Source organism: Macaca nemestrina, chromosome 7, assembly GCF_043159975.1.
Source record: "Macaca nemestrina isolate mMacNem1 chromosome 7, mMacNem.hap1, whole genome shotgun sequence".
NCBI lineage: Eukaryota > Metazoa > Chordata > Mammalia > Primates > Cercopithecidae > Macaca > Macaca nemestrina.
Window position 1 is genome coordinate 6,707,621 of NC_092131.1, and position 25,144 is coordinate 6,732,764.

At 51.5% G+C, this 25,144-nt stretch overlaps 1 protein-coding gene across 50 annotated transcripts in view; it reads right to left on the reverse strand.

Moving 5' to 3' along the window:
- LOC105467408 (uncharacterized) overlaps nt 1-25,144 on the reverse strand; it is a 153,689-nt gene continuing 128,545 nt past the window's right edge. For 48 of the 50 annotated variants that reach the window (XR_011625520.1, XR_011625516.1, XR_011625506.1 and 45 more), the window contains one exon: nt 1-25,144. This exon is cut by the window's right edge. Coding sequence is in view for 2 of the 50 variants with exons in the window: in XM_071099585.1 (XP_070955686.1) it covers nt 13,501-13,657; nt 15,698-15,766 (226 nt within the window). In the remaining 48 variants the exon portion in view is untranslated. The other 2 variants (XM_071099586.1, XM_071099585.1) reach the window with 2 other exon arrangements.

The window sequence follows — 25,144 nt, forward strand, 5'->3', positions numbered from 1 at the left end:
CAAAAAGAGTCAGATCGATGTGTGATTTATCCTTAAAAATGCAAACCACCATTAAACTCGGTGCACACAAAAAGGACCCCCCTCTTCTGCTGCCTCCAGGGAGTCCACAGGAAGAACCAGCACAGAGGGCAAAGGCAGAACCCAAGGGCCAGGATCACAGCCAAGCTCACGTTCCCAGACAGGAAAGCCAGGCCGTACCTGAGACGGGTTGACATCCGCGGCTTTGTCCCGGAGAGAGCAGGGTCCGAGCGTCTTCCCCGACAGAGTTTGATACGCAAATAAGAGTCTCCCCCTGTATATTCACCATTAATCAAGTGAACATACAAAGGGTATCCTCTCTTCAAGTACCAAAGAGCGGCTCGAAGAGCAGGTGAGGACCACGCCAGGTCTTCACGGGAGCGGACATCTCCTCCTGTGAGGCCTGAGACCAAGGGGGAGGGGCCAGGTGACAAGCCCCATCTGGCTGACCCTGGAGCTGGGCCTGCACCTTGCAGGTGGTGGCATGGCCCTGAAAGGTGGCACATCCAGGACTCCCTGCAGTTAGATTGGCTTCTAAACAACAGAACAGGTGGGCATGACTATCAATGTACTCAGCATGCATGGGTGAACCTGCTTCAAACACCCACAAGCTACATGGACAATGGAACCATCACCTTTCTCCAAAGGGGCATGGGGTGTGAGGCCTCAGCCCTGGAAGACATGGACTCATCAGAGAAGAGGGCATCTGCAGGCATTCTCAGAGCTGGAGAGTGCTGAGACACTGTCCCTCCTCTGAGGCTGGCTGTCCTAGAGATGACCAGATCCAAGAATGTGTCACCTGCACCTGCCTCAAAACAAACAAAAAGAGGGCCCCAGCATCAGACACTGGGGACAAAGGAGTCCTGAAGACCAGACACACCTGCCCAAGGCACACTCAGGTGCAATCCACTGGACAATGTGCTCCGAGGACTGGCCATTGGAGTCCAGCAACAGTCCCAGAGGGCACAGGCAGGCTCAGGGAGCTCCACCAGTCACTTGCCTTAGAACAGCCTGACATCCATGTCCTTCCCTCAAGGCTGACACTCTCTCAAGGACGAAGCCCACCAGGGAGTAGCAGGTTAGGGGAGTAGCAGGTGATCAGCAGCATCGGCTCCGTGCTCCACCCTCCACCACCCATTCATGTGTCCAGAGAGGTGCGAGGTTAGTGCCGGAAGCAGGAAGCCTTCTGGGTATGACTTGGTATGGAGAAGAGGCAGATCCGTGTGATTTATCCTTAAAAAAGCAAACCACCATTAAACTCAGTGCACACAAAAAGGACCCTCCTCTCCCGCTGCCTCTGGGGAGTCCACAGGAAGAACCAGCACAGAGGGCAAAGGCAGAACCCAAGGGCCAAGATCACAGCCAAGCTCACGTTTCCCAGACAGGGAAGCCAGGCCGTACCTGAGACGGGCTGACATCCACGGCTTTGTCCTGGAGACAGCAGGGTCTGAGCGCCTTCCCCGACAGAGTTTGATACGCAAATAAGAGTCTCCCCCTGTATATTCACCATTAATCAAGTGAACATACAAAGGGTATCCTCTCTTCAAGTACCAAAGAGTGGCTCGAAGAGCAGGTGAGGATCACGCCAGGTCTTCGCTGGAGTGGACATCTCCTCCTGTGAGGCCTGAGATCAAGTGGGAGGGGCCAGGTGACAAGCCTCATCTGGCTGTCCCTGGAGCTGGGCCTGCCATGCAGTTGACTTTACTTCCCAGCATCTCTTCAAGACAGGATTGGTTACCAAAAGACAGGCAATCCTGTACCATTTGAAATAATGTAAATGTAAAACGACTGAAATCCCTTTAGGGCCTGCAAAAATACCCTGGGAGAAGAACCTCTGCCTCTGCCCAAAGCCACTGCCTCCAGGAAGCCCTCCTGGTGAACACTGGCTAAGGGAGGTTAGAAGATGCAGTAACATGCATCATTAAAGAAAAAAGAGAAACAGAAATCCAGCACATTCCATTTGCAAATCACAAAGCAGCACTATGACAAGTGTCCCTTCTCCTGAATTTGGCATTGTACTCAGAAAGCCATCTGAGCAGTTAGTTGTTACTCAAAAGTATTCATCTAGTTGTTACTCAAAAGTATTGGCAAGATTCTTCAAAGGAAAATGAGATTCTCATGGGCCAACTCTCTCTGAATAAACAGATACTAACATCAGGAATCCAAGGGTCTTCCCATTGGCAAGAATCCCCAAAGGACGCCTATGGACTAAGAGAGTAGTGGGGCTTAGAGGTCCCAGTAGCAAGTGCCGTAGCCACACTGGGTGCTCTGGAGCCTCCTTCCTGTGGAGTAGCCTTCCCTCAAGTGGACAGTGAGGTCCAAAAGTCACTCTAAGGATGGGCTAGGTATGGAGAGTGGGTGGACCAGATGACCCACGTCTACATTAGACATTGACTTTGCTGACAGTCATTCTTTCATGTATCGGGGAGATGCATTGACCAGAAGACCTCTTCTCAGAGGCTGGCATCATGCTGGGCAGACCTGCCGGAGTAGCAGCCCACGGATGCCTTGTGATGAGCAGGGCCCATCCAGGGAGGCCCTTTGTTCTTTCTTTTTTTTTTTTAAACTTATTTTTTTGAGACAGGGGTCTCTTTCAGCCAGACTGAAGTGCAGTGGCACGATCTTGGCTCACTGCAATCTCCCAACTCCCAGGCTCAAGTGATCCTCCAGCCTCAGCCTCCTAAGTACTGGGACCACAGGCACACACCATGACGCCCAGCTAATTTTTGTATTTTTTGCAGAGACGGGTTTTTGCCCAGTTGCCCAAGCTAGTTTTGAACTCCTGGGCTTAAGCCATCCACCGTCTCAGCCTCCCAAAGGGCTGGGATTACAAGCGTGAACCACCATGCCCGGCCAAGGGAGGCCCCTTTTTTCTAAGCAGAACAGGTGTTCTGAAAAGAAAACCTTATATCATCTCCAAAGCCAGCATCTCTTCCAGAATGTTCTCGGAAGGACGCATGAGATGAAGAGGGTCAGAGAACCAGGTCACAAACAGCAAGACAGAGGCACGTGCCTTGTGGTCAACCATCCACACCCCAGGGCTATCCTGGCCATCTGACAGATTGCTGGAGTCAGCCTTGTTCCCAAGAAGGCTTCCGAGGCAGGATTTGCTCCCTAGAGAGTCTGCCTTTGTATAATCATTGCAAGTAAACCAAAAGCAGAGAGGATTACCTCTCTTCAAGCAGCAAATGATGGCAGTGACAGAAGGCCATTTTCACTGTGACTAAGTTGCCACCAGCTCCAGGAGCAAGCCTGAGAGACACAGATGGGATCTGCATGGTGAGGGCAGCACACCGAGGTGTGAAGTGCAGGCCTGCGGGTGAATCGTAAGTCTATTCCTTCCATAGCCCCTGACAGCCCACTCAGGTATTCTCTAAGGTACAACTAGTCACAGAAAAAGAGGTTCATTCCAGAAAATGCATAGCAATCATGGTAAACACACAGAGAACAAACTTCGTTCAAGGTCAATGAGGCAATACTGAGAACATAGCCTTGTAACAACACATTATGCACGCGCCCGGGGCAGTGAGCAAACAGCAGAGAAGCTGACGGCGTATTTCACACAAAGTACAATTCTGTATCTGTCCGTCCTGTACCCGAGAGGGGTACAGATGGCATCCCTTCTTCCATGGCGACTTCACGTCCTCCGAGGTTTTCAAAGCAGCATTTGATACTGAAAACGTGGATTTTCCTCTATGATTAATCATAAATAATGTACTCATAGAAGGAGAATCTACCTTTTAAATACCAAAGAAGGATTCCATCCAGGAAAACGCGCACCTGTGCTTGAGTCATCAGAAAAGAAAGTCACATGAGGCAGACGAGCTTCCACAGAAAAACTGGCACCACAAGACCCACAATTTAATCTTCACCAAGTTGGCATCTCAAGATGGTTCTCAGGCGCACCCCATACATTCAGATACGACGCGCGGCCCACCATCTTTGCACCTAATCAGGCCCTACGGTCTCTTCCGGAAGCATTTCCAAAGCAGCATTTGATACTGAAAACATGGATTTTCCTCTATGATTAACCAGGAATCACGTAAACATAGAAGGAATATCCACGTTTTAAATACCAAAGAAGGACTGGGCTCTGGAAAGGACAAATCTGAACGCAGTTCATGGAAAATGGAAGCAAGACAGCAAAGCAACCGTTTTCAGTCCCATGGCGTAGCCGTGACAACACACCACAGCCTGTGTGCCCAGCTGGCTCCTCAGCGAAAGGGGGCTTCTAAAGGTGATGGTCAGCAGACATATGGCACGAACTCAGCACATGTTCTGCGGCCCACCATCTTTCCACTTACCCTGGAGGGCTCAGCCCCACCTCACGTCCCAGCTGGTGGCTTCCGTCCAGCCATGATCCCAAGGCAGCATTTGATACTGAAAACGTGGATTTTCCTCTATGATTAACCATCAAACACGTAACCATAGAAGGAAAATCTACCTTTTAAATACCAAAGAAGGTTTCATCCCGGAAAGCACGAACCTAAGTACAATCCATCAAACACAAAAGTAGCATAACACAGAGGAGAGCATTCGGCCTCATGGAGAAACTGACGACAGAGCCCAGACGCTTGGCTGAGCGGGCAGCTCGCGAGAGGGGTCTTCTCAAGATGGGCAGGTGGTCCACAGACATATGGCACGAATTCAGCACATGTTCTGGGGTCCACCGACTTTCCACTTACCCTGGATTGGGGGGGGGACTTTATTGTCTCTTCCCTGATGGTGGTTTCAGTCCAGGAATGTTTCCAAGCAGCATTTGATACTGAAAACGTGGAATTTCCTCTATGTTTAACCATAAATAACATAAACATAGAAGGAATATCCACCTTTTAAATACCAAAGAAGGATTGAGTCCTGGAAAGCATGAACCTAAGCACAATCTATCAAGATTAAAGACAGCACAGGACAGGTGCAGTCGGCAGGGGCCTCCCGGGCTAGCAGCAGTGACGTGCGCCCTGCGGAGGACACATGTCCCAGGACAGACCTTGCTAACAAGAGCTTAGGTTCTGGGATTCACCTTCCATCACTCTCTGCATGGGGCCAGGGGCTAACCTTCCTCTCAGAAATGTTCAGAAATATTTTAAAAGCGGCCTTAGATACTGACAATGTGGATTTTCCTCTATGATTAACCATAAATCCTGTAAGCATAGAAGGAACATCCACCTTTTAGATGCGAAAAGTTGGAACAGCCCTGGAGAACACAAACCCAAACATGACTCATCAAAGAGAGAAGGTAATGGAAGCAGGTGAGTGCTTTGAGTCCCACATGGGAAGCGCAGGGCCCACCCCCGCCTCTTCACATCCAGAGATGGAACTCCTACGTAGGCACGCGTAGGTTTGGGGTCTGCCCTGCTGTCACTCGTCTGGGTGGCAGTAACCCTAAGGTCTCTTCCCTAATGGAGATTTCACGGTCAAGAGCGTTTCCAAAGTAGCATTTAATTCTGAAAAAAAAAAAAACAAAAAAAAGTGAATGTTCATCAAAAATTTGCCATAAGTAAAGCAGGCAGAGTAGGGATTCCATGCTTTAAACTCCAAAAATATAAAAAAAAAAAAGAAAATAAGCCTGTCAGGTTCCTAAAGTCAGCATTGCCTCCATGAAGCCCTCCCAAGGCACCTAATGACCAACGTCACGTAACTGTGGGCTGGAGCGTCCTTCACATACCTTGGAGGGAGAAGGATACCCAATAATCTTCCAGAAAGTGAAGCTTGTGTCCAGAAAGTTTCCATCTGCAGGACTGGTCACGTCAGTGTGACAGACTGAGGAATAGGCAAACAGGTCAAAAACAATGTCTCTTTAAATATAACCGAGAGGTAGCAAAACATGATGCTCACCAGCCCCTACCACCACCACCCTCTACAAAAAATGATTGCAGCTTGCAGAAAAATCATTTTTGGGGTGGACTGGATGCAGAGACTTACTAAAATAGCGACAACACATGCCTCCCAGAGTTAAAAATAAAGGACCAATAATCCCAGACTCAAACCGTATCTCGCAAAGGTGTCATCACTCCAGGAAATGCCCCTAAAATGGCTTCAGTACTGAGGACCGGGTCACATTCTCCACAGGCAAAGCGTATGCTCCATGTCCAACCCTCCATTCACATTCCACACACGGACAACCTACACCCATCTCACTTCTCTAAAGCTGGAATTGGTTCAAAACAGTCTTGTACTTAAAAACCACTACCTCTCACACATGCAGAGTTAGGCGTTCCTCCTACTGGCAAATGGATTAGAGAACGGACCAGATAACACCCGTTGTCTGCAATTCGCCAGCCCCTCCCCTACAGCCACAGCTTGTTGAGGAAGCAAGTCTGATTCTCCGAAGCCTCAAAGCACAATTTGGCATAAATAAAGCAAATCTACATGGACAAGCATTCTGCCCGTACCAGCCAGAGCAAGGCCACTTTCCCCAGGTCACGGCTGCCTCCATGAGGCCCTGTTGAGGACCAATGGGACATGGCTGGTTAGGGAATCAAACGGTCTGAGTCATAAACATGTATTCTCTGTGGCCAGACATCATTCATGTCCCCAGGAGTGGGTCTTGGCAGGATGGTCCTGAAGGAGGGGGACATGGAATTGAGGAACAGCTGCTGGCTGGGCTTGGGGGTCTTATTTTGGTAACTGAAACACCGGCAGCCTGGAAGAGCTGGGATAGGTGTAGTAATCAGCCAAGGAACTCTTCTTCCTGTGTGTTGGGACAAAGGTCAGCCCACAGGCTGTCCCTTCCGAGGGGCTGGCATCCCTCCCTGAGGGGCCTGGCTAGGGTACCCAGGCTAGTGAACTAACACATCCGTGTCCGCCCCGGCCCTCAGCTCTAGGTGCAGCTGACTCCCCAGGCCCTGCTGGGGGATCTGGCTGCAGCAACCCTGCTCAGGACAGGACTTGTCCTTAATTGGATATGCCCCTAATTGGTTTCTTCCGCTTTTTTCACCTGCCCCCTTCCCACTTCCTCCTGGAATGGGCTTCCCTGATGGTACTTCCTCCGTGATTAACCATAAATCCTGTAAGCATAGAAGGAACATTCACCTTTTAGATGCAAAAAGTTGCTGGCCGGACGCGGTGGCTGACGCCTATAATCCCAGAACTTTGGGAAGCCGAGGTGGACGGATCACCTGAGGTCAGGAGTTCAAAACCAACCTGGCCAACATGGTAAAACCCTGTCTCTACTAAAAATATAAAAATTAGCTGGGCACAGTGGTGGGCGCCTGTAATCCCAGCACTTTGGGAGGCCGAGGTGGGCGGATCACGAGGTCAGAAGATCGAGATCATCTGGCTAAAATGGTGAAACCCCATCTCTACTAAAAATACAAAAAAATTACCCAGGCGTGGTGGCGGGCGCCTGTAGTCCCAGTTACCCAGGAGGCTGAGGCCGGAGAATGGCATGAACCCGGGAGGCGGAGCTTGCAGTGAGCCGAGATCATGCCACTGCACTCTAGCCTGGGCGACAGTATGAGGCTCCGTCTCAAAAAAAAAAAAAAAAAAAATTCAGTGTGTCTCCCATGTAGTCATAAAAATTCCCATCCTCCTCACTTATTTGCCATTTTTTTTCCAGTGTATACCTATGTCTTCCCTATTCTTTAGAGTTTAAGCTTTGGGAATCAAGAGACAAGACAGTGTATATTTTGACATTCTTTTAAAAATCTGAAAACTGTGCTACATATGGTTTTGTTCACATTTCTTGGTCCATTTCTTAATAAGAAATTGGTGGTGTAGGACCTAAATTTTTACGTATAGATTTACCTTAGGAAACAGGATTACATGTTCATTCAATAAATTCTCAATTCTCAAAAGAAGAAACAAATGAAGGAAAATACTTGCCATCTGTTCCACCATCTGCATACATACCCTCAGTGAGGGGCTGACAGACACCCACACCACGTTCCTGAACTTGACCCCATGTCACGTCCTTCAAGGAGGCGTTCAGTGCTTTAGGAGGTCCACTGTGGGGTATCTGCCACACAGAGTGAATACATCACCAACAACCTCCCTCCAACCATTCCTGGACAGCTTCTGGGGTCCCGTCTCTCTTCCAGAGCCCAGGGGGTCTTTCTGCAAAGGAAACAGACGGCAAGCGTTAACACACAGGGACACGCACCGTCGGAGACGCAATGCTTCCTCAAGGTCTCCCTCCGACGTACCTGAGGTGGTGGAGGCAACAGTGGCCCTCTCCTGACATAAGCAGCAGAGAGCAGAAGCCCTCCTCGATGAGAGACGAGGCTCTGGTCGGAAGAGAACTGTCCATGCCACGTCATCCAACAACTATGCTTCCCCTTCCACAGGGGACTCAGAACCAGTGTCCCCTCCAGAGGTCCTCAGGCCAAGTGGCACGTGTCACATACAGACTGTGTGGCCTGCCTTCTGCTCCCACAGCTGCGCCTTCCCTGAAGTGGGCGCCCCATCATGTAGAAGGGTGGCGCTCAAATGAGTAAAACGGGTTGACTGTGCAGGCCACAGCTTGGATAGCCTTTCTTGATGGAATTTCCCGACATGAAGACTGGTGCTGCCTCTCCAACATGTTTCTGCCACCAGGAAGTTCTCTGGAGGGAGGCCAGAGCCCAGGGGATGGGTGGAGCAGCTGCCCACTGTCCAGAGGGCACCTGCTGAGGCCAGCATGGTCCCAGTGCCACCAACGGACTGCCGTTAGCATCTCCTCCCAGAAGTGGGTTCTGGGCTTTCCTGATGGCACATGATTCTCAAATAGAAGTGCACCATAGTTTTCACCATAAATAAAGGGAAGAAACACAGAGAACCTCTCCTCCAGTACCAAAGTGTAACCCAGAGAGCAGTCCCACAGCCTCTAGTTCTGGCTGGCAGAGCTCCGGGAAGCCCTCCTAGGGGACAGGGATGCTGAGGTTCAGAGGACCAGGTGGCCATGGTGCTGGCACACATGCCCTCTGGGCAACACCCATCACTCACCCCAGAGAACTGCTGATGCCCCCAAAGCTCCCAGCTCAAACAGCCTTTCCCTTCAAGTGGGATTTGATACTGCAAAAAGACTGGCCAGAAATGATTTGTCACAGATAAAATGAACACACCGGGGAAACTTCTCTTCCAGGGCCCAAGGACAGACTGGATGTGGGGACTGGACACCCGGATAGCAGTGTCTTCGGGAAGGCATGTGTTCTGCCATCAGCCATTGTTCACTGCTCCCAGCTTGGGGCAGACACCAACGTCAGACACCAACGTCTCTCTGCTGTTGGCCATCAAGGAGCACATCTCTCAGAGGCAGGACTGGCACCTAGAAAGAATGGGGTGGGGCTCGGGCGCAGTGGATTGTGCCTGTAATCCCAGCACTTTGGGAGGCCGAGGCGGGCGTGGATCACGAGGTCAGGAGTTCAAGATCAGTCTGGCCAACATAGTGAAACCCCGTCTCTACTAAAAATACAAAACATTAGCCGGGCCTAGTGGCGGGCGCCTGGAATCCCAGCTACTTGGAAGGCTGAGGCAGGAGAATCGCTTGAACCTGGGAGGCAGAGGTTGCAGTGAGCCGAGATCGAGCCATTGCACTCCAGCCCAGGTGACAGTGTGAGACTCCGTGTCAAAAAAAAAAAAAAAGAAAAAAGAAAAGAAAAGAAAGAGTGGGGCTAGGAGGATTAGACTCCGGTGAATCCTCACTCTGGGAAATCCTGTCCCCCAGAACCACAGGGACGACTTCTGCCACAATTGCTACCCCCAATCAATTCTTCTGTGGAGGTGCGGGTGGCAGTCCACCAGGTGGCACGTCCTCATGTCCCCTTCAGCCACCGCCTCGCACCTCTGCACAGAGCGGATGGGGGCGGGGGTCTTCATTGCTTATTTGTTTTTGTGGTTGTGGCAGCTGCTTCCTTTTTTATTTTGTTTTTGGCTGCTATAATCTGAACTCTTCTCAAATGCTGGGGAACGCTTCTCGGTGGAGCCTGGGAGTGCGTCTCCCCAGCCTCCCTTGCAGCAGGGAGCTGGCATGTGGCTGAGGCCTCGCCAACTGTGCCTGTTCCGAGAGGTGGGCGTGGACTGAGGACTGAGCATGGTCCCTGAGCCCACCAACACGCAGAGTGACCGAGGGGCTGCCAGGACAAATCCTCCATGTACATACCAAGAGAGGTAGTGACACCAGGTCCCATGCTCAGGGTCCATCAGGGATGGAGGCTCTTCAAGGAGAGATTTGATACCGAAAAAGAAGTGCACCATGTTTGTTTCGTCACATATAAAGCGAAAATAACATGGGCAACTTCTTTTCAGGTACCAGAGATGAGCACGTCCTCCCCACCAGCGGCACACCTGGGCGTGAAGGGACACGAAGGGTCAGGGCGTGGGGGCAGGGCTGGGCAGACACCACCAATCAAACTTATGCTCAATTAAGCCTAAAAGCATCAGGTGTTGGCTAACCCAAGGTAGGCGGGGGGCATGCTGCGAAGGGCTGGGCTGACACTGAGCAGAGGCGGACAGTCACCACAGATCACAGATAAAGCAAACCGATCCTAGACTCCCTTTACTTCGGGATCCCAGGAAGTCTTCATGGGCAGAATTCAATAATCAGGGCAGACGGCTTTTGGAATGTTTACTATCAAACCCACAAATGGAGAAAATGGGATGTTCCTGGACCCAAAAATGGAATCTCCTCCATGAGTCCGTGGTTCCAGGAAGTTCTCCTCTTCAGAGATGGGAAGACAAAGATATCGAATTAGGAGAAACAAACCACTAAGGCAGCCCCGGCTCTCGGTGGACCCATCTATCTGTGCACCTTGCATGGTCCTGACCACCATGCCTCCTCCCTAAGGTGCTCTGGGTTCCCTGGAGGCATGGCTTGCTTCTAAAACACTTGACAGTTTGGTGTGAGTTGTGACAAATACAACCAACCCACAGAAAGCCAAAGGACAGCAGGGGCCAGGAAAGGACAACAGCTTCCCCAAATCCGCATCACTTGAAGGGCAGCCTCCCAGGGAGAGGTGGATTCCAGGGAGAGTGAATCAGGGCAGAAGTTCTGGGGCCCACCACCCTTCAGGCCTTCCAGAGAGGACCCAGTGATCCATTGCTGGACACAAAACACGGTAATTGTGCATCATTTGTCAACCATAAATTAAATCACTAAGACAAAGCTTTGAAAGCATAAGTCCATAAGAAAAGTCACCTTTCACAAAGACCCTGCCTTAAATAGGACGCTGAAGATAGATAGGCAAACCGTGAGAAACACATAATCCAAAAAATGCAGGCTTTCCCGGTCACACTGGAAAACACACTGTGGTATCATCTGTTTGTATTGCAAGTAAGATAAAATCTAACTCAAACTGGCTTAAACAAGTAAGGGATGTATAGACTTATATAACTAAAAAGTACAGAGACAGAGCAAGCTTCAGGCAGGGTTTGATCTAGGGGCTCAAATGATATCACCCAGGCTCTTCTCTAGGTCTCCAAGATGCCTTTCATGGTACAGACTCCCTCTTCTGTGTCTGTGCGGCACCAAGCCCTCTCCTCTTAGTCCTTAAATGGCTGTAGGACCTTCGAAGCTCACATCAAAGTTCACTGTCTGTTACCAGCTGAATGGAATAGACAGTGTCTACTCTGGCAGCTATCATAGAAAAGGGAGAAACAGTTTCTTTCCCAGAAGCCACAGCAAACATCTCCTTGCCTTTCACTGGCTCAGTGGGGTCAGGAGCCTATTCTGGAAGCAATTGCAGTGGCAAAGAAGAAGAGATCAAGAGATTCACTCAAGCCTGGGCTAGTGAAGGAAGTCGGGCAGGGTCAATGCAATCAAAGCACATGGTGGGAAGAGGGGAGCTTTCATTAAAAAAAAACCAGGGGAAATTTAGGAAGGGAGAAAAGACATGGGGTGGGGAGGTCCTGACCAGCATCCACTACAGGGGCCCATGTGCCTTCCCTGAAGTTGGCACCCGAACCAAGACGTCTTCAAGGCAGAATAGGATACTGAAAAAGAAGTGCACCGCGAATGTTTCGTCACAAATAAAGCGAAAAAGACACGGGCAACTTCTCATTAAGTACCGCACGTCAGCACCGTTGACAGCACTGCTTCTCCGCGACTGGTATCACTTCTGTAGGCTTCCTGAGAACACATGGGTCCTGATGCACACCGGGCAATGGGTGACAAAGATATGGCCCTGCATACAACCCACCTCAAGACCTCGGAGACTTCTAACAGGTCTGCCCCCTCTGTACAGGTGGCACTGTGTCCTGGAGGTGCTTGTGGGCAGGATGTGTTCAATTCATCAATAACAAAGTCTCCTCCAGGATCACAGAATGACAATGGCACAGAAACACTAGTTTGGCATCCTAAAAGTCCTCCTGAGGACAGATAAGCAGGGACCAGGAGAGTCACAATAACTCCCCAGATAAGATCGATGAGCTCTACCACCTACCCTTCAGGGGCAAACAGCAAAGTGCCTGCCCTGATGGAGCCCCTCAGCCAAGGACGTCTTCACAGAACGAGTACCACAAGGCATTTTTTAATGTTTGCCTCAAACAGATGGAATGACCAGAGGTCCTGACACAGTGTCACCACCATCGACCAGCTGGAGCCCGAGAAGTGCCCCCATGGCAGATCGGAGCTGCGGGTTAGGGAGGGATGAATGAGCAATGAATAAAGCCCAAGTCCTCAGGTGGGCCACGTGGACAACTCTCCTGGTGGCCCGGCCTCCCCAGTTCATGCATTCACACCTCACCGCAACCTCCTCCCGGGTGGAGTGTGCCCCCCTGCCCCTTGCCTTGGGCTCAACCACGTAATTTATTCTGGTCAATGATCTACGCGTGGAAACACAGCAGTTCCCAGCCTTGGCCTTAAGGAGTTTCTGCGTTTCTAGTCACTTTCTTGTGCTTCTGCCGTAGCCGTGGGAATATCCCAAGGGCGGGGTGAGAGCTGTGGGTCTCACCTTCAGACTCCAGAGCAGGCCTTCTCTCCACAAGTCATCCTAGGAATGGGAGGGAGGCTGAGGATGAACGGACCAGGACACACACCCGAAACAGAACGTCTGCTCTCAGACAAGATATCCGCTCCCATACCTCTCCATGGACCTGACGCCAACAGCCCTCCCCGCAGCGCGTGTCACAGCCGGGACACATCTTCCAGAGTCTGACACTGAGAGCATCCAGGGCATCTCGGGCCTTGTAAGGCAGTCAGAGCTGAACCACAGACAGAGGTGAGCAACGACAGCAAAGCCTTCCCCAAGCATGGGCTGAATGCCGCCTCGGGAGTGGCTGGATTCTGAGTGGTCTCGACACAGGGAGGGCTCATCTCAATCACGCCGCCAGCTCCTCAGTCCCCCACCCACGACTCACCAGGAGTGTCGCCGACACCAGTGGCACTGCCAGAATCTAGCTTCATGTCCAGGAAGTCCTCCTGTGGAAAAGAGATGGACCATGTAGCATTCATCAGACACATGGCAAGCTTTGTCAGACAGCCCCTCTTCATGTAGCACAGAGTAAAGTGGCCACAACAACCACAGCTCTCCCAACACTTGCCCTGTCCTACACACACAAAACCACTCCTCAAACCCTTCCAAGGATAACGACACCCCTGCACCAGGCCCCCCCCACACACCTCCTGCAGTCAGCATGTGGTGTGAGGTGGGCCTTTCCCTGCTGGGGCACTGAAGCTGAGGCCTCCTCGGTCCTGGCATTGTCTGTGCTCAGGCTGTCAGCCCTCCTGGGCGGGATTTGAAACCAAAAGAGAGATTATTCACTGATGATTGCTTATATTGACTTTAAGGAGGTGGGAGGAGGAGCCCCCAAAGGGAAACCCCTCCTGAAATCCTGCAGAGTCCCATGAGCCCCACGTCCTCCCACATCTTCTCCAAAGTTGCCATGTGCACCAAGATGTCATCCCACAGATGGACCGGGCGCTGGTGGATAGTCAAACGGGTGACCTACATCGTAAATGAAGTGCACGTCACCGGTCTACCATCCCCTCAGCTACCCTGGAGAGCAGATGGCACCATCGTCCCTTCAATGACACGGCTGGCGTGTCCAGAAGGCCATCTGAGCAAGACCTCACACTGAAGAGGCACCACCCACCGTGAGTCAATAAATAGGCACACACCACAATGAGTGACCTCCCTCAACCACAGAAGCACAGGCCCTTCTCCAGACTCAGCTGCCCTCCCAGGGGCCTCCGCGGGACCGCTGGGCCTGAGAGCCGCACCCCTGGGACACACGGCAAGCCGTCGGCCTCGCTTGCGCCCACCGAGACAGGAGCCGGCAACGTCCCTCCCTGAAGGCTGCATCAGGAACAGGAAGTGCCTCCAGGGTGGGATTTGATACTAAAGAAGAGGTTTCCCGTGTATGTTTCATCATAAATAAAGAGAAGACAACATGGACAACCTCTCCTTCGAGTATCGACAATTAGCACTGATCAAAAAACAAACAAAAAAATCCAAACAAAACTGCCGAATCTTCACCAACGTCGGTGTCACCTCCAGGAGGATTCCATGGCTCTGCACCCTTGCCACCTGTCCTTTGACCCCTGTGTAGCCAGCAGAGCACCCAATCTGCATGGACTCAGCAGCCGCCTAACCTGAATACGCCAGAGGCAACAGCACACTGCTCGCTGTCACATGGCCTTGACACTCTCTCTCTCTGCCCTCTCTTTATGAGGGCCCTTTTCGGCTGGAAGGAACGGTGTTTGGGTATCAGCTAGTAGGAAGAGTTGGCAACGGTGGTCATTGGTGCTACCTCATATGTTCTGTCTCTGGTTATAAAAAGCAAGGTTGAGATGGAAAGACCTGGCCTTCTCTAGAACCTGACACCCTCCTTCCCCACAAGTCCCCTCCCCAAATGCCATGGATGAGCTGAGGACCCACAGTCACAACTAAGTGCCATCAAAACAAATGCAGCACCAGCAAAACCTACTTCTGTGCCTTGGCCTTAGAGCTAGCAGGGAGCCACTTCCTTCCCCAGAGGCCGGCATCACCTCCAGGAAGTCCTCCTGGAAAGGATCGGGCACCAAGCATTACTGCCAGACAGGATGCTCAGAACAGGAGAAGCACCCATCTCCGGCCCACTCACCCTGGCCAGGGGCTTGACAACTACTGTCTTATCCCAAAGCCTTCTGAGCTGGTGTGTTTGATACTGAAGAGTGGTCCGCAGAAATGATTTGTATAAAAGAAATAGATATGCCAAAGGAAACCTCTCCTCAAGCACCCCAAAGAAGAACCATCTGCAGAAACAAAACCCCAAGGATGGGTCAGATGTGCTGGTCAGTGAAGCAGGTGTGTTCCTGGGGGCCCCATGGTGGGCCATCCACTTCCTTCCCCTGGATCGGGGCTGATGACAATGCCCTCCCCTCAAGTTGGCATGACATCAAGGATTTCTCCAGACTTAAAATAAGTCAACTCCACAATTCCTGTTAGAAATAAACAGGTCCCAACTTAGGCCAATTCCAGGGTCCCCGAGGTCTCCTCTTGACCTCAGAATCAGCTTTTCTTCTCTAAGGTGTCATTATACTCAGGACATCCTTTCAGAATAAACTGCAGGCTGGGGACAGGTGTGCAGGACACCTGCGCTGTCTGTCCAGGGCATGATTCCCATCAAACTGGCATTCCCCTGCGGTGGGCTTGGCTCATTCAAGCCCATCACTGAGTGTGGCAAGAACCAGGCATCCCCCAGCAGCAGGGGCTGATGCCAAAAGAGCCTGAATGACACACACGATCCATTGGGAGCACGACGAAGGCAACCACAGACGACTCACCTGCATGTTCCATGACACTTCGTGGTGATACTGTCTTCCCCCAGGCTGCCACCACATTGAAAAGTCCTCCTAAGAAGGGATAAGACATTGAGGGTTAGTGCAATTGGTGGCAAAATTCAGAAACATGGAGCACGCTTAGCAGTCACCATTTGCTCATGTCTACTTATTTATGCCCAGAGCACCCCTTCCCTGAAGCTGAGGTCTGGACCAGAAGGCCTCCAAGGTGGGGACTGATACTGGAAAAGAGGTTAACCAGGTGTGTTTCATCCTCAGTAAAGAAACAGAGACCCAGAAAACCTCCCTTCAGGTACCACTGATTCACACTGACAAGAACATCACTGATTCCTTCCCCAAACCTGACATTCAGTCCTGGAAGTCCTGTTAAATCCGGATTGGACACTGGGGTTAGTAGAACAGATGACATCAGTCAAAATCATACGGCACAGGCTTTGTGGTTAACCATAGATTTCTGTCCAGTGAACTGGAGCTGAGAGTAACGCCCTTCCCTGAAGCTGAGGTCTGGACCAGAAGGCCTCCAAGACGGGATTTGATACTGGAAAAGAGGTTAACCAGGTGTGTTTCATCCTCATTAAAGAAACAGAGACCCAGAAAACCTCCCTTCAGGTACCACTGATTCACACTGACAAGGAACACCACTGATTCTTCCCCAAACTTGACATTCAGTCCTGGAAGTCCTGTTAAATATGGAATTGCACACTGAGCGTTAGTTAGTAGATTTGCTGGAGGAAGCCAAGAGTTGGATGCATGCTGCTCGCCAACCACCTGTCCAAGTACCCCAGTGGAGCAGACCCCACGGCATGCCTTGAAATTGACATCACAGCCAGAGGTGGTGATGCCATAGAAAGGCTGGTCACGGGAGCTATCACATTTAGGGTTAACCCCCAGGGCCATGTTTTCTCAGTTACTCAAGAGAGGCACAGATGCCCCAAACCAAGGCTGACTCCACCAAAGGTCCTGCTAAGGACCTAGTGGATACTGAGGTGAGGCGGGCCAGGTGCCCTTGGTTGTAAATAGAAGGGCACACACCCAGGTCAGCTGATCACTCGAGGATTTGAGGATGGTATAGACAGCATGCCCCTCCCCTTGAACTTGGATGCTTCCACATCTGGGAAGCCCTCCAAGGAAAGAGACTGGAGTGAAAATCAGTCCAATTCAGCCACATTTGGTACACGTGACGCGAACGCCTCGCAGATGCTCTCTTCAGAGTCTAGCAGAGTGCAGCCGGCCCCGGTTTATTGTCTCTTTCCCCAAAAGTTGACACCTCTTCCAGGAAGTTCTCCAAGGGGGCATTAGATACTGAGGGGTAGTGGACCAGGTCACAAACGGCACATATAAAGCGTGTGCTCTCTGGTCAACCATCTCACGTATCCAGGCACGTGCTGACACCACGCTCCTTGTCCGCAAGTTAACCCTGCCGCCAAGCCAGAGCAGTGTGCTGAGAAGAAGGCTGCCACACGTGAGTTATCGTCACACACAAGACAAACACATCACAAACCCCGCTGGGTTGCACTGAGCGCAGATCTAGTGCCCCCCCTCCCCCCGCAGTTGATGTTAGCTCCAGGAAAGCTTGCAAGGCGGGATTAGATACTGCAAAGAGGTCGACCGTGTAATGTGCGCCATAAATAAAGCGAACGCGCCACGGACCACCTCTCTCCAAGTACCAAGCAGCAGCCGTACTGACACCAGGACAGTGGCTCTTCCTCAAAGCTGATATCACCTCCTGGAAGTCTTCCGAGGCGAGTTGTGATATTGAGAAGAAGTAGACCATGTGTCCTACGTTATAAATAAAGCGTACACACCATGGTCAACCGCATCTTCAAATGCCAGGAAGTGACGGTGACCCCTGGCTCTCTTCCTTTCACCTGCTATCACCTCCAGAAAGCCCTCACAATGTGCATCATGAACTACCAGCCACCGGCAACGTGACAGTGACCACAAACTCACATCCAATGCCACTACCACCTCCAGGATGCCCTGTAAGGCTGGGACCGGTGCTGAGTTCTTGGCTGGTGGACCAAATGGCCAATGTAATAAATAAAGGACAGGGTCTGCAGCCAACCACCCGGTGACCTGCACTGCACAGTGGCTACCACGCAGGCCCGGCTCTCAAGTCGGCAAGGCCTCCAGGAAGCCCCAGGGCTGCCTGATGCTGAGAATGAGTGGACCGTGCTACATCTGTCATTCAACAGTGCATACGCTTTTTGCTCTACCATCTCTCCAAGTACTATAGAATGGTGCTGAAGCCAGATCAGTGTGTCTCCCACGAAGGTGACTTTGCCTGTCTCTGGGAAGCCCTCTGTGACTGAATTTGATATTGAGAAGACGTGGACCATATTACATACGACACAGAGATAGCGCATGTTCTATGGTCAACCATCTTTTCAGGTACCTTGGAGAGGGCTGATGTTAGAGCCGGTGTCTCTTTGCTCTCGCTAGCATCACCTCCAGGAAGCCCTCTGAGGCCTGATGCAGTATTGAGAAGAGGCCACCATGCAATGTCTGCCACAGATGCAGTGGACACAGCACAAAGGAACCCCTCAAGAATGGAGATGACGCTGGAACTAGTGCTACGCCTGACACTTGTTACTGCCTACAGAAAGCCCCCCAAGGTGCACGCTGTTATAGGAAGGTGGACCAAGTAACATGCGTTGTAAGTAAAACATATGAAGCATGGCCAACTTCTGCTAAGTACCCCGAGGCAGTACTGGTACCAGAACTGGTGCCTCGTCTCCTGAGCTTAACATAACCTCCTTGGAGACTTTCCAGGCTGAAAGGGATACTCGAAAAGAAGTAGACCATGTTACATACGTCATGGGGAAAAGACATGCAGTGTGGCTGAACCCTTTTCAGGTACCGTGAGGTCAGTGAAGAGGCCAGAACCAGTGCTCTGTCCCCGAGGCTGGCAGCTTCTTCAGCAAGTTCTCCAAGCAAGGGTTCTGGACTGGAGATAGGGAAGAAGTGGGCCACGGAGGTACTTCCTCTGTAAACATACACAATGGGTCGATCAGATCTTCATGAGGATCAGGGCTGAGTCCAGAGCTGGGGCATCTTCCCCCGAGATGGCTAGACTTGAGATGGAAAAAAGATAGACTGTACACGCATCAGCAAAGACAAAAATGAGTCAGTGCGTCTTCAAGTACCTGGAGTGGCATCGTCTCCTGGACCCATATCTGCTCCTACATGGGCGTACTGTCCTGAAGTCATCTGAGGAGAGCTTTGAGGATGAGAGGTGGCCTGTTTCACATCCCTCCTTCATGAACATTAGTGGCACCTGCCACCGTTTCTTCAATTACTCCAGAGGGATGTGCCAACATGAGCAGCAGGACACCTTCCTGGAGGTCATCCTTGTCCTGATGAAGCCACTGGAGGCTGTGTTTGGCACTGAGAAGAAGACCACGTCACAAGCATTGACAGAGAAAGCACACATCTAAGAGTCTACCATTCCGCCAAGCACCATGGCATGGCGAGGATGCCGAGACCCGTGGCTCTCCTCTAACTGCAGGCTCTCTTCACGGAGGTTTGGATGGCTGGGCTGGATACCAAGAAGCGGTTTACCGTCCCACATACATATTGAAAATGTATGTGGGACGGTAAACCATTTCTTCAAGTACCGCACGATGGTGGTTGTGGCTGGAAGAAGGCTCAAATCCACGAAGCTGCCCGAGGGTGCCTCTTCTAGGCTGCATTTGAAGCTGAGAAGAAGCAGGTCACGGAGTCTACTGAATAAGTGTTGCGTAGTCAACCACGTCATTGAACGCCATGGAATGGCACTGATTCCGGAAAGAATCAAGGTCTCCTCCCCAGGGATGGAGCGATTTCCCGAGGCAGAACTTGATTTAAGAGGAGCGAGATTATGCCATTTTGCATCATGCAGAAAAACACATGCCATACAGAAAACCATCTCTTCGGGTATCATGGAGAAGTGGTGGTGGGTCCAATGGTTCCTCCCCGAAGACAGCGTTGTTTCCAGGAGCCTCGGGGATGGATTTGATACTGAGGGTTAGTGGACCGTGTTACATACGTCACAGATAAAGCGTACGCTATACGGTCTACTATCTCTCCAAGTACCACACAGAGACGCCGAGGACAAAGGCTCAGGACACATCCAGAAACCCCTCCAAGGCCTTGAGCTGGGTGGAACCAGAAGGGAGGTTGAGCACAGCACATGCATCATGCCACAAGCACACACAGGCCAGGAGTCTCGTCTTCATGGTCAGGGGTTGACATGGATGCTCGAAGCAGTGGCTCATCCCCAAAACTGGCAACTCCTCCAGGAAGCCCTCCAAGGCTGAAAGTTCCACTGAGAAGAAGTGGATGATGACATGGATTTCATCACTCCATAAATACCGATTAAGTGCCCACTATGTGCCAGACACACTGTGCTGGGTCTGAAGGAGTGGGTAGGTGGGAGGGAGGACATGCCACATGGCTAACAGAGCTGGTTGGGGGAGTGGGGAGAAAATCAGAAATGCAAAATGGCCCATGTGCAACCAAAGAACATCCGTCTAGTTACACTGACCAGGCCAAGAAACAGTACTGGGCAACTGAAGCCCAGATCTTACCTATTAGTGAGCTCTAGTCTTGGGCATTTAAAAAAAACAAAAAACAAAAAAAACAGTGCTGTAAGGCCATATCTGCCTCAATACCAAAGGCATTTCCAGGAGGTCCTCTTAGGTTGGATGAGCACCATGCCATCTTCATGAACAAAGCAGGAGTTGTTTTGGTCAACCACCTCCCTAAGGACAGAACCACTGTCTCATTCCCAGACTTGGCACTGCCTTCGGAAAACCCTCTGAGACTGAATGTAAGATTGATCAGAGGTGGACATTAGTATAAACAGAAAACTTCAACACAGGAAAGCAACTCTTCAATGCCACACAGCGGAATGAAGGATGAACTGGTGGGTCCCCCTGAAGGTAGTACTGGCTCCACGAAGCCCTCCCAAGCTGGCAGGCTACTGGGAAGTGGCAGCCCATGTCACACAAATCCCTCCTTTCGCATAGGCCACATGGCAAACCATCTCTTCCAGAACCACGGCTGAGGCTGGAACCGGTGTCTTGGACCCAAGTTGCATCACTTCCAGAAAACTCCCCAGAGAGTGTATTTAGTGCCCAGAAGAGCCAGGCCTTGTTGCACAAGTCAGACATCAACCATGAACCACAGAAATGGCCGTGGAGCAGTGCTGAAGCTAAACCCAGTGTTCTCTTCCCTGAAGCTGGCAACACCTCCAGGAAGCCCTCCGAGGATGGATTGGATACTGAGAGTTAGTGGACCATGTTACATAGGTCAAAAATCATAACGCCTACGTTCCATAGTCTACCATCTCTTCAGGAACCACGGAATGGTGCTGACCCCAGAACCAGGGCCTTGCCCCTGAAGTTGGCGTCACTTCCAGAAAGCTTTCTGAGGCCTGACTTGGCATTGGAAGCAGGCACATGGTGAACATAAACAACCCCTCCTCCAATGTGAGGCAGCGGCATTGACGGGGGAAGGGATGCCTCTACCCTAAGTGGTAATTCCTCCAGGAAGGCCATGTCAACTCGGAAAGATTGCGACAAGGCAAAGTGTACACTATTGACCATGCTTTGGCCATCATGTGGTCAACTATCTCTTCATCGAGATAAAGGGCACTGTTTTGTTCTGCATGGCAAACGGGACACTCTAAGGGCACAGTTCCTCATATGAAAGGGGGTCCCTCAACCTCTAGGTAACAACTTCCCAAGCTCACCCAAGTTCTGATGGTCCTCACCATGCTCTAGACCACCTTTGGAGACTCAAACCACAGAGCTGAGTGGGCACTGTGTTCCTCCACCTCCTCATCAACCTCTCCACCTCCTTCAGGAGGTCTTCCTTAATTTTCTCCATCCCCTTTCATGGCACAACTATCCCATGTGAATGGGATGCAAAGCAATGATTGGTTAGCCTCCAGGGAAAGGACAAGGGCAGACCCCTCAGCAGCCCTGCAGGAGGGCACGGTTGTCCTCTAAAGTCCTGAACCCCAGTGTAGACTGGGTCCTGCAACCCAGTTGTTGGAAGTCCTAACTCCTTAGGAAGTCATTCAAGGCACCATCCTCCCCTGCTCCCTCCACACATGAGCTAGTCCAGTCTAACAGATTACCGTCCACACCCCGGGCACTGTCCACATGCCTTTGCTGGCACTACTCCTCCACCCACAGCCAATGTCTGCTTACATCTCTCTCAAGCCCAAGCAAATGGCAGTTCCTCCATAAGCCCCGACTCTGCCTCAGGTGCATGAGCCCCGACCCTGCCTGCACCTGTACTGCAGCCCACTCACATTTTCCATGTGGTCACTCATAGAAATAAATTTATATTTACTGAACATCTGTGAGGTGCTGCAGCTAGACAGTAAATCAGACACAGTCTCTGCCTTCCTGTAGCTTCCAGCATTGTGGGGGAAACCAACATTAAAATAGTGATTGCAGAGAATTGGTTTCAAAATTTGAGGAGGCTAAAGTGTTGTGAAGGAGCTGACAGCATTTAACAAGAGGTTCTCGACAATCAGGGAAAACTTCTCGGAAGTTTAGATTCGAAGATGAAGGATGAGGGGACTAAGCCAATAGAGAGAGGACAAGAGTGGACACTGTAGGGTAAAAGCAGAGGACCAGATGGAGCATGGACCAGATGCAGCATGGGTCAGATGAACATGGTCAGAGTGGTGAGTGGACTGGATGGAGTATGAACTGGATGGGGTAGTGGTCGAGGTGGGACGTGGATTGGATGGAGCGTGGTCTGTGTGGGGCATGGACTGGATGGAGCATGGACTGGCTGGGGTGTTGACTTGGGGGAGTGTGAACTACATGGGGTGTGGACTGGATGCAGTGCAGTCTGGATGGAGTAGTGGTCTGGATGGGATATGGACTCGATGGAGTAGTGGACTGGATGGGGTGTGGTCTGGATGGGATTTGGCCTGGACTGAGCACAGATTGGATGGAGTAGTGGTCTGGATGGGGTGTGGACTGGATGAAGTATGTACTGGATGGAAGAGTGGTCTGGATGCAACGTGGACTGGATGGAGCATGTACTGGATGGAATAGTGGTCTGGATGGGGTGTGGACTGGCTGGAGTGAGGTCTAGATGCAGTGTGGACTGGATGGAGTGTGGACTGGATGGGGTATGGACTGCATGGGGTGTGTACTAGACAGGGTGTGGACTGGATGGAGTGTAGACAGGATGGATTGTGGACTGGATGGAGTAGTGGTCTGGATGGGGTGTGTACTGGATGGGGTGTGGACTGGATGGAGTGTGGTCTAGGTGGGATGGGGACTGGATGGAGCGTGGACTGGATGGAGTAGTGGTCTGGATGGGTTGTATACTGGATGGGATGTGGACTGGATGGAGTGTAGTCTGGGTGGGATGGGGACTGGATGGAGTGAGGTCTGGATGGAGTAGTGGTCTGGATGGGTTGTGTACTGGATGGGGTGTGGACTGGATGGGGTGTGGACTGGATGGAGTGTGGTCTGGGTGGGATGTGGACCAGATGGAGTGAGGTCTGGATGCAGTGTGGACTGGATGGGGTGTGGTCGGATGGGGCATGGACTGGATGGAGTGTGGTCTAGATGGGGTGTGGTCTAGATGGGGTGTGATCTGGATGGGATGGGTACTGGATGGGGTGTGGTCTAAATGGGGTGTGGTCTGGATGTGGTGTGTACTGGATGGGGTGTGGTCTAGATGGGGTGTGATCTGGATGAGGCGTGTACTGGATGGGGCGTGGTCTGGATGGGGTGTGGACTGGATGGGGTGTGGTCTGGATGGGGTGTGGTCCGGATAGGATGTGGTCTGGATGGGGCGTGGAATGGATGGGCATGGTCTGGATGGGGTGTGGTCTGGATAGGGTGTGGTCTGGATAGGGTGTGGTCTGGATGGGGCGTGGTCTGGATGAGTATCCATGTGAATTGAGCCCGGGGAGCCAGAAACATGCCAGAAATGAGTCTGAGGAGTTGGATGGGGCCAGATCATTCAGGACCTTAAAACAAAGGTAAAATTCCAAACTTCTCCTCAGGCTAAGGGGAAGCCGTTATTAGCTGATAAAGGACATAGCGAGCTTCCTATTTTTACAAGATTTCTCTGGCTGATATGAAATCTCTGGCTGGTGTTGCTGCGAGTAGGAGCAGGAAGAAAGAGTACAGGACCCCAAAGAGAGGATGGTAGGAGTCATGGAGACAGGAAAGCGGCCATGTTTCCAAATATTTAGGAAGAAGAGCACAAGAGACTTGGCAACAGCCCAGATGTGGACAAGGCATGGTGGGCCATGAGAAAACATCGGATGTCCTTGCAGGTGTCTGGCCCGGGAGCTGGCTGAGAGTGGGACCACTCTCGGGGCTGGGGATCACTAGATGTGGACCAAGTGCTGGTGGGGCACACTTAATTTTAAGTGTGCTGAGGTTGAAGTGCCACCAAGAAATCCTAGTGGAGATTCTGAGTTGGCAGTTGGTGGAGGCCCCTGATGATCTGTACCTAGCTCTCTGGGTGGAGCGGTAGGGTTGGAAGCCACAAAGAAGTGAGATACAGAGAAGCCACCAAGCAGATGGCAGCTAGGTGAGGGGAGCTAAGGTGGATTCTTGAGGTCTGTAAACATAAAGGGACTAGAACACGAGAAGAGCCAAGCGGGGGCTCCAGTGTGGGGGGAACTCACTCAGGTCCTCCCTTGGTATGGGAACTCCCCTGGGGCAGGAAAGGGCTGTACTGGCCTCAGCTTTGTACCCCTAGCTCCCAGCACAGGCCGTGCATGCCACAGCATGGTGAGGAAGGAAGGAGTACAAGAGAGAGATGCGAAAAGCATCCATGTCCTCCTGGAGAAAGTGGCCTGGGTCCCCACTAGCCTCTTGGGTATCTAGAGAGGTGAGTGGACCCACCTTCTCACCCAGCCTCCCAACACACCAAACTTGGGCCTGGAAGCTCCTGCTGACCGCAGATGGCTGGCAACCCTTCTCATTCCCCAGACCCCAGTCACTGCTCCACTCCCTCACCCATCCATTCTTGCAAAGGTGCACAGACTCACCCACTCCTGCACACACTCTTCTCCCTGAAGAACCCACTCCTTCACAGAGTCATCCACTCCTCAGCTACGCATCCTCTCACTGGCTCGCCCAGGTACTCTCTTGGATACTCAACCATTGATGCATTTTCTAGCATTTGCCCTGTGCAGAGGCTGAGGCTGACTCAGTGCTTCTGCCTTCCAGGGGCTCACAGGCTGGATAAGGGAAAAACAGATACTCAACCCACACAACGCTGATCGGTGAATTCAGAAGTGCATGAAGTAGTAGGATTTGAGGTCTACACGATCTATGGTCCAGAAACAGTAAGCAGCCTCACCTACTGCAAGGGGGAGGGCAGACCACAGAGGCAGAGAGAGGCCATTTGTGCCCCCCAAAGCACAAGGCACAGGACCAGGGGGATGGTTAGTAG